Consider the following 11,882-nt stretch of genomic DNA (forward strand, 5'->3'; position numbering starts at 1 on the left):
GTTGAAGATCCTAACATTACCATGGTGACTATGATTAGCTAGAGCCTTGGGAACTTAGCAGCAGCCATAACAAATGTCACCAAGGCCATTACTTCAGATGGTGACATTCCTAAGAGACTTTATAATGCCATGATGAGTATCCTTGGATTTGATGCAGCCCATCTCGATCACTACTATGCTTATTTGTGTGACCATCCACCACAAGCAAGAACCTTTTACAAGCTGCCCCTGTCAAGCAAAATGATATGGGTTGCAACTTTCGGTGCCGATCTATAAGTAGCAATCTAAATATTTTGCTAACCACTAGAACTGTAATCTACGGTGGTTTATAATAGTAACTGTGTGTTGTACCTAGTCCTAAACTGCGTTGTGGTATTTTTTAGCTTGTTGGTGTTGATCCTAATATTTTGCTAACCACATGAATTGAAATTACGGTGGTTGATGGTTTGGTATGTATGAACTATGGTCTGGTATTGTTTGATATGTATGAACTATGGTCTGATATGTATGAACTATTATCTGTGATATTTAAATAATCAAACAACTATCGTATTGTTCCGAATCATCGGATAGGTAAACCATACATGTTCCACTTCATTCGTTCAAGTAACAGCCCGCAAGGTACCAGCGCGCGCGGTCAACACGACGAGAGCGGCGATGGACGACGACCCGCGGCGAGCCAACTCCGCCCGCGCGCCCCCACGTTCTCGCGGTCTCCACGATTCCCTCCTCGAGACTCTAACCACGACCACCCACCTCCACTCCCTTCCTCCCTATTAATTCTCTCCTCCTGCCACCGCGGGGAAACTCTTTAGCCATTGCGCATCTATCGGTGCTGATCGAAGAACACGGCTGCAGCGATGGCGAATCTCGTTTCACTTGCGCTTCTTCTCGCCCTCCTCGGCGCGTTGTGCCGCCGCGGAGACGCTACCGCCTTCGAGGTCGGCGGCGACGACGGGTGGGTCGTGCCGCCGGCTAGCGACGGCGGTAGGTACAACCAGTGGGCGTCCAAGAACCGCTTCCTCGTCGGCGACAGCGTCCGTAAGATCCATTTCCTCGTCGTTGATCCGATAGATCCTCGCCACGGCCATGCATGTGTGCATGCATGCCGTTCTCTTGCCAACTCAACTGATGATGCGTGCAGATTTCAAGTACAAGAAGGACTCGGTGATGGTGGTGACGGAGGACGACTACAACAACTGCCGCGCGGCGCACCCCATCTTCTTCTCCAACAACGGCGACACGGAGGTGGAGCTGGACCGCCCGGGCCTCTTCTACTTCATCAGCGGCGTGACGGGCCACTGCGAGCGCGGGCAGAGGATGATCGTCAAGGTCATCGGCCAGGGCGCGCCCCCGCCGTCGCCCCTGGCGCCGCCGGCACCTCCTACCCCGCCACACCCGAGCGGCGCCGCGCCAGGCACCAGCGCGCTCGCCGGCGCCATTGCCGCCGTGGCGATGGCGCTGCCGGTCGTCATGATCGGCGTCTAAGTTTGCGAATGCTGGCTGTGGCTGGACGGGCGTTCGTGCATATCTTTTTAGTTCGTCGATATAATTATCTAGTAGTACCGGTTCCCAGGTCGCGTTCCGTTCATCTTTTTCTGAGGTGAAATTAGTAGGCTTGTGAATTGTGATCGTGTGGAGCGATTTATATTTGTGGCTTTTGTTGGGATCAAATCGTTTGAACTGTATTTCGCGTACCCACAAGAAGAAATGAACACAATATTTTGCGTTACGACTTTGACGACGAGTAGGTCCAAACTTCATTCCGGCCCAAATCGGCCCACAACGCTTTGTGCCGCACCAGTTTTGGGCTTTGGAAGCCCGCGCCTGTGGGAAACACAAACGCAACAGAAGCGGCGAGTCTGACGGCGACGACGATTGCCGCGTCAATTTTTAGTTGCTGGTAAATCTGGCAGTCTGGGGATGTGACCTGATTTTGCCATTTCACCACACGTCGAATTTGGGCATGGCCACAACGCGCGAGCAAAAGTGCAAAATTCACTGCGAAATGCGGGCCAATTCACGCGAATCCACCGGCGCCGAGGTCCGTGGCGCCAACTCCATCGCCCCGCGCGCCCAAAATCGGTAGCCTTGCCGCCGCAGCTCTTCCCCTCCCCACTGCTGCCTGCCTCCTCGCGACGCGCGCCCATTTCCTCCGCCCTCGAAGTCGAACGACTCGTAGCCCCCGATAAAATCCCAAGCAAACCTGCAGTTGCAGAGCAAAACACCGCCCCTCCGCCGCCCTCCCGAAATCTCTCCAAATCCGGAGCCCAATGCCGCCGTCCCCTCCCACCCCGACGGCGCCCAAGACCATCGCCGACTTCTTCACGCGCCCCGCCAAGCGCCTCCGCGCGGGCGCTACCGCCCCGGCGAGCGCCTCCCTCTCCTCCTCCTCATCCCCCTCATCGCTCACGCCGGAGCAGCGCCGCCGCGCCGACACCAACCTCGCGCTCGCCCGAGCGCGCCGCAACCTCCGCCTCGCCGAATCGAAAGCCAAAGGTACGCCCCGGACCTCCTTCCCTTCGCCCCCTAGGGTTCCATTTCCGCGCGTACGACGCCCATCTGGTCGGTCGTGTGAGTGACGCTGTTTGGTTGCGGTGGTTTATCTAGCGTCGGGGGGCGCCGCGAAGCTGGAGGAGCTCCTCGTGGAGAAGACGTGGGTGGAGGCGCTGGACGGGGAGCTGCGCAAGCCCTACGCGCTCGAGCTCTGCCGCTTCGTCACCCACGAGCGGCTGCACGGCCCGCTGCCCGTCTATCCGCCGCCGCACCTCGTCTTTCACGCGCTCAACGCCACCCCGTTCGACCGCGTCAAGGCTGTTATCATCGGCCAGGTACCCATGCTTCCAACCTTATCATCATTCATACCCAGGAGCAGAACCTGCCTCTTGAGTTTTAAGCTGCTAAGCTATGGAATCATGTAGATGTTGTACTGCATAGCAGCAGGAACTGTGGTGCGGCCAATTCTTCATTATCCATACGCAGTTTACCATTTGTGGCAAATTTGTTATAGAGTTATGAATAGATGCACGATTGGTTATTTGGATGATCAATAATGTTACACTACCGATCTGATTATTCTATAATGAGGTGGCAACACCTTGTTTTTGTTGGCGTGCATTCACAAGAATTGGTAGTATTGTTATTTGCAGCACCTTCTTTTTAGTAGTTCTGCAGTGGTAATGTGTGGCAGTTCTGGTAGTGTAACGTCAATTTTCTAATTTGAGGATATGATAGCCTTACTGTGTAAACAGGGTTCAGTTATTCTGACTGTTATCCAAAGTTGTTTTGTCCCACTGGTGCTAAACAAAAACATAGATGGATCATTCACACGTTGCAGCTCAGTTACATAAATGTTTGCTTCTGTTCTTTGTGTCTGCATTGTGCTATAAGATCTATTGGCTTTTGAGTTAACTAATTTGAGCCTATGCTGCCTGTATTTTTGCACAGTTTCAGATATCATAATACCCATGTCTGCAGTTTGTTTTCCTATCATGCTGCTAGCCTGCTTGGTGCTAGGTCATATTGGCTAGAATTGTTGATTGGTGTCAAGATGCTACCTTGTTATATCATTTCCTCACCTTCTGCTCAGCTTTCATTTGATTAAGCTTTGCTGCATAGAACTTTGGACATTGAATAGGTCATGCTCCATGTCCGTTGTACTTTAATCTAGTTGGCATTAATATAGCAAAACCAGCTGCTTCATCTTGCAACTAGTTTGTGACTTGTGAGTTCAGAGGGTTTTTTTTTGCATTTGTTATCTCGAACTTTTTGTGTTCAAGGTAATGTTATTAGTGCCAGACTAATAGTTCATCTACAAAATAAGCCACATGCCATCTGTAAGGGTCAAAACGCATTTCTGCTATTGTTTCTCAGTGCTCATATTTTACTATGCTTACTTTTCAGGATCCATATCATGGCCCTGGTCAGGCCATGGGATTATCTTTCTCAGTACCGGAGGGGATAAAAAAACCTTCCAGCTTAGGTAACATATTTAAAGAGCTGGAAAAGGACCTAGGTTGTACTGTGCCATCACATGGAAATTTGGAAAGATGGGCTGTGCAGGTAAGATGATTTCATATTCAATCTTGTCGTAGAAGAGGATACGGGCATTGATATATCATGACCTATGGGACAACAATTTACAAGAAAAAGGCATTACACTCTTTCACTATCTATTGTATCCAAGGAATCTGCTAGTATTGACAATTTTGGCCCTATTTGTTGAGCTTCCTGGCAGCTTCTCAGCGTGAAAAGCTAGAAGCTCAAACAAACAGCGATTTTCTCGTGTAGCTTCCGAAAAGTTGGAAGCCCAGAAAAGCTGAGTTTATATAGAAAGCTGGAAAGCTCAGTTTTATGAGCTTTTCGTAGCTTTTTGAGCTCAGAAAGCTTAACACATCTTCTAAAAGCTAGTGGTGGCTTTTCAGAAGCAAAAAGCCATCAACAGCTTTTCAGAAAAGCTCAAAAGCTGCAGCTCAAACAAACAGGCCCTTTGTATGTTTATTTTCCATGCTTTATGCCACATGGATGCCATGGAATGGATTAGTTTCCTGAGTTGGTTATTAGTAACTAAGTGAGTTCATTGGAAGAGGTTAAGGAAGATTGCGATATATTTTAAATAAAGGACCTATGCAAGAAAATTAGAAAATAAAGTGTTTGCTGTGGTTAAAATTGTATTGGTTACTTTAAAGTGAGGGTTAACAAAATGACGGCGCTGATGCTCCTTTAGCTTCTTACTCCCTCTGTCCCAAATTATAGGTCGTTTTAGGTTTTCTAGATTCATACCTTTTACTATGCATCCTAACATAATTATATATTTAGGTGCATAGCAAAACCTATGAATCTAAAAAAGCCAAAATGACTTATAATTTGGGACTGAGGGAGTACATAACACCTTTTACAAAAATTCCTCATTTAATGTCATAATTTTTCTCTTTCTGGCTTCTGGAGATATTCATTAACTTGGACAAAAACATGTGTATTTTGCAGGGTGTTCTTATGCTCAATACCGTACTGACTGGTATGGTTGTTTTCTCCATATGAACAAAAGATCTATTTTCCCAGCTCCCCTTAGTTCTTATCTGTCTGCAATCTTAACCAAACCATGTTGCTGTAAATGTTTTTATTGTACATCTATGTTCAGGTTATACTTAAATGTGCCTCACTCTATTCTTCTAGTTACAGCTGTATTTAGATTTATCCATACCGATTTCCTGTATCTTGATTCAAATTATGTTCCAGCTCACTTGATTGAGCCCTGGAAAATTCTGACACCTCTTTTCTGTAACTCATTTCCTTATCACTCCTAAAAGTAGGCTTAGATATGTCTTATCTTTGCACGAAGCTCCTGTCCCAACTGAACCCTACTGCCTGTTGATTTTCTGTGATCACAAGTTATTACAGATCTAGTGTGCATGCATACTAGTCGTGTTTTAGAGTAACCCAAAGTTGAAAGAGAATTGCCAACATACTAGTTGTGAAGCCTTATGTAGTTATGGTTGCCAAAAGGCCATTGTGCTTTGAGAACGACAAGTGCGGCATGGTCTTGCATGGTTGCATGTTATTGACAGTCTTGTATTTTGGAATTTTGATGATGATATTAGAGTAAATTTTGCACGCTTGTAATGCCTATCGTAGCATAACCTTGAGGCTGTTTTGTGCTCTTATTTTTGTTTTCATTGTTCCCTTAGTTTTATTCAAAATCATAGTCCTATCTGTTATTCCATGCTTGTGGGTTATGTCTTTTGTGATACACTGAGATTAGCTTGTGAAATCTTGTCTTTCCAGTGAGGGAGCATCAAGCAAACTCACATGCCAAAAAAGGTTGGGAGGAGTTTACTGATGCTGTCATTAAGACTATATCACAAAAGAGATCAGGACTGGTCTTTCTTCTTTGGGGAAATTCTGCTCAATCGAAAACAAGGTAGACTTGAACTCAAGTTCCAGCACATAGCATGACCAGATATGTGGCGGTGGGGTTCACTGGGTGCATGTTTGTACTGTTTTGCAGATTGATTGATGAAACAAAACACCACATTTTGAAATCAGCTCACCCATCAGGCCTGTCTGCAAACCGGGGTTTCTTTGGATGCAGGTTTGTTTCTTCTCTCTAAATAAACTTTCTTCTATACTGTTTTCCTAGATTAAGACTCATCTTCACCCCCCAAGATAATCAAATAAAACAGATTAAAGAAGTAAAGAAATGATGAAGGATTTTGGGATTCATGTTTGTTGGGGCCATACTTTGATAGCAAGATTAATGAAGATTCCTACCATTTATGGTATTGAATTGCTTGGTTTGTTCACCATTATGCTTATTTGATGATAAGCCGTGTGGATGCCCACAGATGGCTAGTGTCTGTGCTCACGCTGAGGTTTCAGTGGGTCGATAATGATCTATCCCATGAAAAATATTTAACTCCACCAGCACTGCATGTTATGCAATTGTCGGTCCATTGCTTTTGGCCGCCATGTCCTGTCTTGTTTTTTGCCAACTTGATGATGTTACTTTTGCCTTTTCACTTACAAGTGTTAATGGCTACTGCCGTGTGAGCATTAGCTGAGACCCGATACATGGAACATCGATATGATCTCCTCAGCATCTCAAACCCTGTTTGGGGGGGGGGGGGGGGGGGGGGTCCAAATAGCTGAAGTGCTAGCTTTTGCTGTGATTATCCTTGTATCCTTTCTCATGTGCTGCTATGATTTCATGATTACCAGGCACTTTTCCAAAACAAATCAGATCCTAGAGAAGCTGGGACTATCTGCAATCGATTGGCAGCTCTAGACAATTCCAAGTCGACATTTGATTTGCCTGTTCGAGCTTGACAGCCACCGTTGTATGAAGTGGAGCGGAAGCACCTACGTTAATGACCATCCCGTTCGGCCAAATTTTTGCAGCAACTTAAATTACATGGCCGAACGAGAGTGCTACCTCTACTATCGCTTTGTATAGCCCTTCTTTTGCATCATGTCTTATCCCACATGCTTAGTTTCGGTTGCCGTACGTGCAACTGCTCTATTTGGCACTTGGACGCCCATTTGAGGCGCCGCGCGCTGTTAGATCTGACGTAGAGCTTAACCACCGTGCTGCCTTTGGTATTTTCAACTACCATAAAGTCAGATCGTCCTTCCTCATTTGGGATCTCTTTGTCTCGCAACTCTCATACTCCTAAGATTTGCTCGTAGACTCGGCACCAACTCTTGGATCCTACGAAATCAAATTGCAGTAGCAAAAAGGCACGGCTTTGCTTTCTTTAAGACGAGCAGTGCCCCGTCAGCTACCGTTGCATCAGCCAGCACGTACACGTATCTGGCTACCAATTAGCTGTGCTGGGCTTCGAGATGGGGTGCACGTCTCGCGCCTACCTGCTGTATCTTTCTCTGTATTTTTGTACAGTAGGCTGGTGCACACCGGACAGGAGAGTCGTGCCATCCATCCTGGTGGTCGAGTAATCCTAACAGAGAAACTGTGAGAAAGCGGCACGTCAGTTTGCGTATGTGCTGTTGGAGAGTGACACGTGCAGTAGCATCAGTATCGTAGCTCGTAACGTACGCATCAGTACGTGTTAGCCCACCCCGGATGTGTGCGCCCGGAAGCTTTGCTGAAACTTCACACGCAACCGTCGTGTTGCATCGATTCAGACCGGGGCTGTGGAAAGAAAGCGACGCGGCAATTGGGATCCCATCCCATCCATCCATCCATCCGGGGTCCGGGACGACTTGACGCGGGCGGTCTCGTTATCGCGCCAAAAGCAACCCCCCGGGATTCGTTCCGCCGAGAGAAAGCAAATCATGGGCGGGATCCGCAGCGTGACTCGCATCCGTTCAGACAGGGACTCGACGGACGTTGTCGCGAGGGAGCGGAGGCGGTTCAAACAAAGCAGCGGCAGCACCGGGTCTCCGGTGGAGAAAAAACAAAGGCATGCGCGGGGAGTCCAAGACCCCGAGGTCTAGAAGACTGGAAAACGAACCGTCTCTTCCACAGCCCCGCGGCAATGTGTCAGTCTCAACAGCGACGGATGAGCCTGCAGTCCGGCAGTTTTCCACGCGCCCAGCTGCACACTTCAAACACGCAATGTACTCCCTGCGTGTGCGGATGGTAAACGACTCAAAAATTTATCCTAGCAATTTCAGGATCTGTTTAGTTTCCTCTAAAATCCTAACTTTACCACTATGCAAAAAGAAGATTTCCTATCACATCAAACTTACGGTACATGCATAGAGTACTAAATGTAGACGAAATCAAAAACTAATTGCACAGTTTTGTTGTACTTTGCGAGACGAATCTTTTGAACCTAATTAGTCAATGTTTGGACAATAATTCACAAATGCAAACAAAATAATACAGTTGCGCATTTATGACAAAATGTCAATTTTACTACTCCTAAATTGGAAACTAAGGTCTCGATGATGCACCTCAATTACCCCCGGCAGTATTTACAAACTTTCAATTACCGGTGGCCGTACGGGCTCCAAACAGTGTCGACCACTCCACCAGCTGCTTCTTCTTGTCCGTAGCCTACAGATTTCAGGGGCCCATCCACGAAGATCGCAAATATTTCAGGGGGGCCGCCCGAGCGTGAAGGCCGACCTGACCCGACCCGACCCGACCGGATCCGGCGCGCCAGCCAAACCAGCCCGGTCACTGTGCGCCAACGTTGGCTCGCTTGACATGCCGCCATCACAGGCACGAGGTGCCGTGCCTCGGGACCCGATCGAGCGCGATACTGCCGAACAATCCCGGCGCCGGCGATCGTGGCGACCCCGCCCGCCCCAGGCGAACCAACCAACCAACAGACCGCGCGGCCCCGGCCCCGGCCCGTCTCCTCCACCTCCTCCTCCTCCTCTTGTCATGGCTCCCACGCCGGCCGCCCACGTTTCCCTCGTGAAGCCAGGACGCCAGCCAACGCTGGGGTTGGGGATGGAGTGATCCGGCCGACCCTGACGGCAGGTTTGTCCCTTGCTCAAACTCCTCCATGCCTTATTCCCTTTCGCCTTCAACGCAGCCTCATCACTCGATTCTGCCGGTGATTTGCACATCTATAAATGTTTTTTCCATGGTGCACGGCGACAACGTTCCCCTAGCAGAAAAAAGCAGCAGACGAACCGAACACCCTATTCACTAGCAGCAGACTAGCACCACCAAATTCCTGCTCGTACTGTGAGAAGAACGTTCGTCCATCTCCAGGATATGATAGCGCTACAGCCTACAAGTTGTGGAGTACGATGACCGGCATGTGCCGTGGGCCGTAGCATGTGGGGGTGACACGGTACGGGGGCAGCAGGCAGGGGCAACGAAGCGATCGCGTCCGTGGCGCGACGCGACGCGAGGCCACTCGCGTTGCATGCACGCCAGCAGTCGCCGTGCGTTCTACGTGCCTTCCTCCTCTGAAAAATGCAGCTCAACCCTCTACGGCATTTTGGCATCAATCCGTTGAGATTTCTTTTCTTTTTCAACTAAGTATTTCCTGAGATTTCAAGTCTACTATCTGATTACTTCTCTCAGTCACACTCAAAGTGAGCCTGGTCGACCCTTAATCTGCCGCCCGTTCAGGGGAAGTGACCTCACTGTCAAACAATACATGAAACGAATTGAATGTGCGAATGCCCGGTAAAGGACACGGAACTCAGGTCGCCGTGGTTGTCATCCTCTTGCTGTCGAGTAGTGAAAAGCTAGGAGGAACTTCGTTTCGGCCGGATGATTGATGCGAATCAAACGGAGATTGGTGATACAATCAAGGCCTTGGACTCCTGAAGTAAGAAACAGAGACCAAAGGGAGGGGTCCAGTCCAGGCCAGCTTCTAGAACGCGTTTGCTTTAATATGTGAAAGGAAAACGTCTACATAACCCCCCAACGTATAACCCCCCAACGTATTAAGACTCAACTACAAAACCGGATGTTTAACACCTCAACATTTGCAAAACCGTTTAAATAACCCCTATAGTGATTTTGTATAGTGATTTTGTTTAGTGGTTTCACTATGATGACACGCTAAGGTAGACTGAGATGATGACGTGGATCGACTGACACCGACCTTGCATGTAAGTGGCACAACAATTGATTTCCATGAATTCTAAATTTTTTATTTATTTCTATGGAACCTACCTGACTCACCAGTCTCAGGAAAAATCACGCGCCTCCGCGAGACCACGAGCGGCGCTGCCGGTGGCCGGCCCCTCCGTTCTTCTCCGCCACGAGCCCACAAGTGACAAGCTCCCTTGTTTCTCTCCGCTACCAGCTAGGTCCCCTGATTCATCCTATCTCGCCGACGAGGTCTGACACCCTCATAAGGTCACACCCGCTGTCGATGTAAACCACGAGCAAAACCCTCAGATTCGTCACAGAGGTCGCCGCCGTGGACAACGGCTAGAGCATCTTTGTCGCTCCCATCCAATAACATCACTCCCAGCACTTGCCACCATTGAACAGCACAGCCAAGTTCAAAAATCAGTCAAATTAATTTGGTCTCTGAAGGCAGCCAACTCATGGAGGCATCCGCGTGGGCGCCGCGCTGCTGCCCAAGTCCATGCTCGTTGCCACTGATAGCACAACACCACCAATTTCACCATCCCGTCTTCCAATTTAGCCTACGTGACCTTAGATTTCGTCTACCTGTGCTCCGAGATTGCCCACCTTTGCTTCAATTTGCCTGCCTCTAGCCTCTGCTTCGATTTTGCCAGCCCTCTGCTTCGATTTGGCTCAGGGAATGGCTGATTTCTTCCGGTTGTGCTCCAATTTGACATGCGCTTGCTTCAATTTTGCCAAACGCTCACCCTCTGTGACCGTTGCCTACATGCCGTCACCTTTCCCCTACGTGTGTCCAGACCGATCTCTTGCTCGTCCGAAGCTGTACATGCGCGCCCATGGGGGCCGTGGTGTTCGACAAAAGGCAGCTGGTCCACGTCAACATATTAATCCAAGTCATTATGCCAGCGTGGCAAAACCACTGTACAAAACCATCCTAGGGGGTTATTTGAATGGTTTTACAAAGATGAAGGGGTAAGATATATGGTTTTGTAGTTTAGGGGGTTAGGTAGTCTACTCATAATAGGGGAGGGGTCATGTAGACTTTTTCATATGTGAAATGAAATATGAAATGCTCCTGCATAATCAATGGCAGACCGATCCCTTTTATCCCGTAAACAATTCAGAGCAAAATCAAGTCAATCTCGCAAATCATTTTCATAAAAGAAAAAGGGGAAAAAGAAGTCGCCGTGGACTTCTTCAGCAACAAACCCTGTCTGGGCTGGCTCTCTAGCTTTGACGTTTCTCTTCTAGAACACAAGAATTCAGAGTTTTCAGATCGATGAGATCCTTCCTGGGGCATGCCTGGCCTGACCCAACAGTCGCGCACACCGACCTGTCAATCGCGCGGATCCTCTCGCGATCCTGCAGGTTCCGGGCAGCAGGACAGCAAACATTACTACGTTCCAACCAGAACCACATCCGGAGGCAGGCAGGGCCACATACACTGCAGGGTCCTTTTTGCAGAATCCGCTTCCAGGTAAGCAAATCTTTGAAGAGATCCTTCCACTGTCTTTACTATCATATCCTCTCCTCCTCCCCTTGGACTTTTTTCATTTCTTTAATTTTTACACACCGCATACAGCAACAGCTCACCTACGACAGCCAGCCAAGAACGGTTGCATTGTATATACTTTGCCGATACGATACGCACAAGAACGAACAGGAATAACAATCTCTTTCCGATTTGATTCCCCCCACAGCTAGCACAAGGAGATCGTGCTAGTGGATGCAATAATACTGGCGCATGGCATGCGTACAAATCATGGCAGGTCCCAGCTGATTAGCAAACCACCAATCATTTCTTGGGGGTATCAATCATGGACAGATCGTGGATGAACCGTGATCGCCATGTGAA

At 48.5% G+C, this 11,882-nt stretch overlaps 2 protein-coding genes across 2 annotated transcripts; both read left to right on the forward strand.

Annotated features, from left to right (window-relative positions):
• Positions 1 to 825: 825 nt before the first annotated feature.
• On the forward strand, positions 826 to 1,710 carry LOC101780891 (mavicyanin-like). The gene is made up of 2 exons (XM_004960048.2): positions 826 to 1,041; positions 1,145 to 1,710. Exons 1-2 carry the CDS (start codon positions 861 to 863, stop codon positions 1,486 to 1,488), a joined length of 525 nt encoding a protein of 174 aa, XP_004960105.1. The 5' UTR covers positions 826 to 860; the 3' UTR covers positions 1,489 to 1,710.
• Positions 1,711 to 2,019: 309 nt separating this feature from the next.
• LOC101781691 (uracil-DNA glycosylase, mitochondrial) lies at positions 2,020 to 7,136 on the forward strand. The gene is made up of 7 exons (XM_004960050.2): positions 2,020 to 2,499; positions 2,611 to 2,831; positions 3,904 to 4,062; positions 4,987 to 5,017; positions 5,785 to 5,920; positions 6,008 to 6,091; positions 6,718 to 7,136. Exons 1-7 carry the CDS (start codon positions 2,274 to 2,276, stop codon positions 6,782 to 6,784), a joined length of 924 nt encoding a protein of 307 aa, XP_004960107.1. The 5' UTR covers positions 2,020 to 2,273; the 3' UTR covers positions 6,785 to 7,136.
• The last annotated feature ends 4,746 nt before the right edge of the window (positions 7,137 to 11,882 follow it).

Source organism: Setaria italica, chromosome III, assembly GCF_000263155.2.
Source record: "Setaria italica strain Yugu1 chromosome III, Setaria_italica_v2.0, whole genome shotgun sequence".
Classification (NCBI taxonomy): domain Eukaryota; kingdom Viridiplantae; phylum Streptophyta; class Magnoliopsida; order Poales; family Poaceae; genus Setaria; species Setaria italica.

Coding starts and splice junctions, on each gene's coding strand:
- LOC101781691 (XM_004960050.2), top strand. CDS start 2,274: ATGCCGCCGTCCCCTCCCACCCCGACGGCGCCCAAGACCATCGCCGAC. Junction 5,018..5,784: donor GCTCAATACCGTACTGACTG/GTATGGTTGTTT, acceptor TTGTCTTTCCAG/TGAGGGAGCATCAAGCAAAC. Junction 6,092..6,717: donor CGGGGTTTCTTTGGATGCAG/GTTTGTTTCTTC, acceptor CATGATTACCAG/GCACTTTTCCAAAACAAATC.
- LOC101780891 (XM_004960048.2), top strand. CDS start 861: ATGGCGAATCTCGTTTCACTTGCGCTTCTTCTCGCCCTCCTCGGCGCG. Junction 1,042..1,144: donor CCTCGTCGGCGACAGCGTCC/GTAAGATCCATT, acceptor TGATGCGTGCAG/ATTTCAAGTACAAGAAGGAC.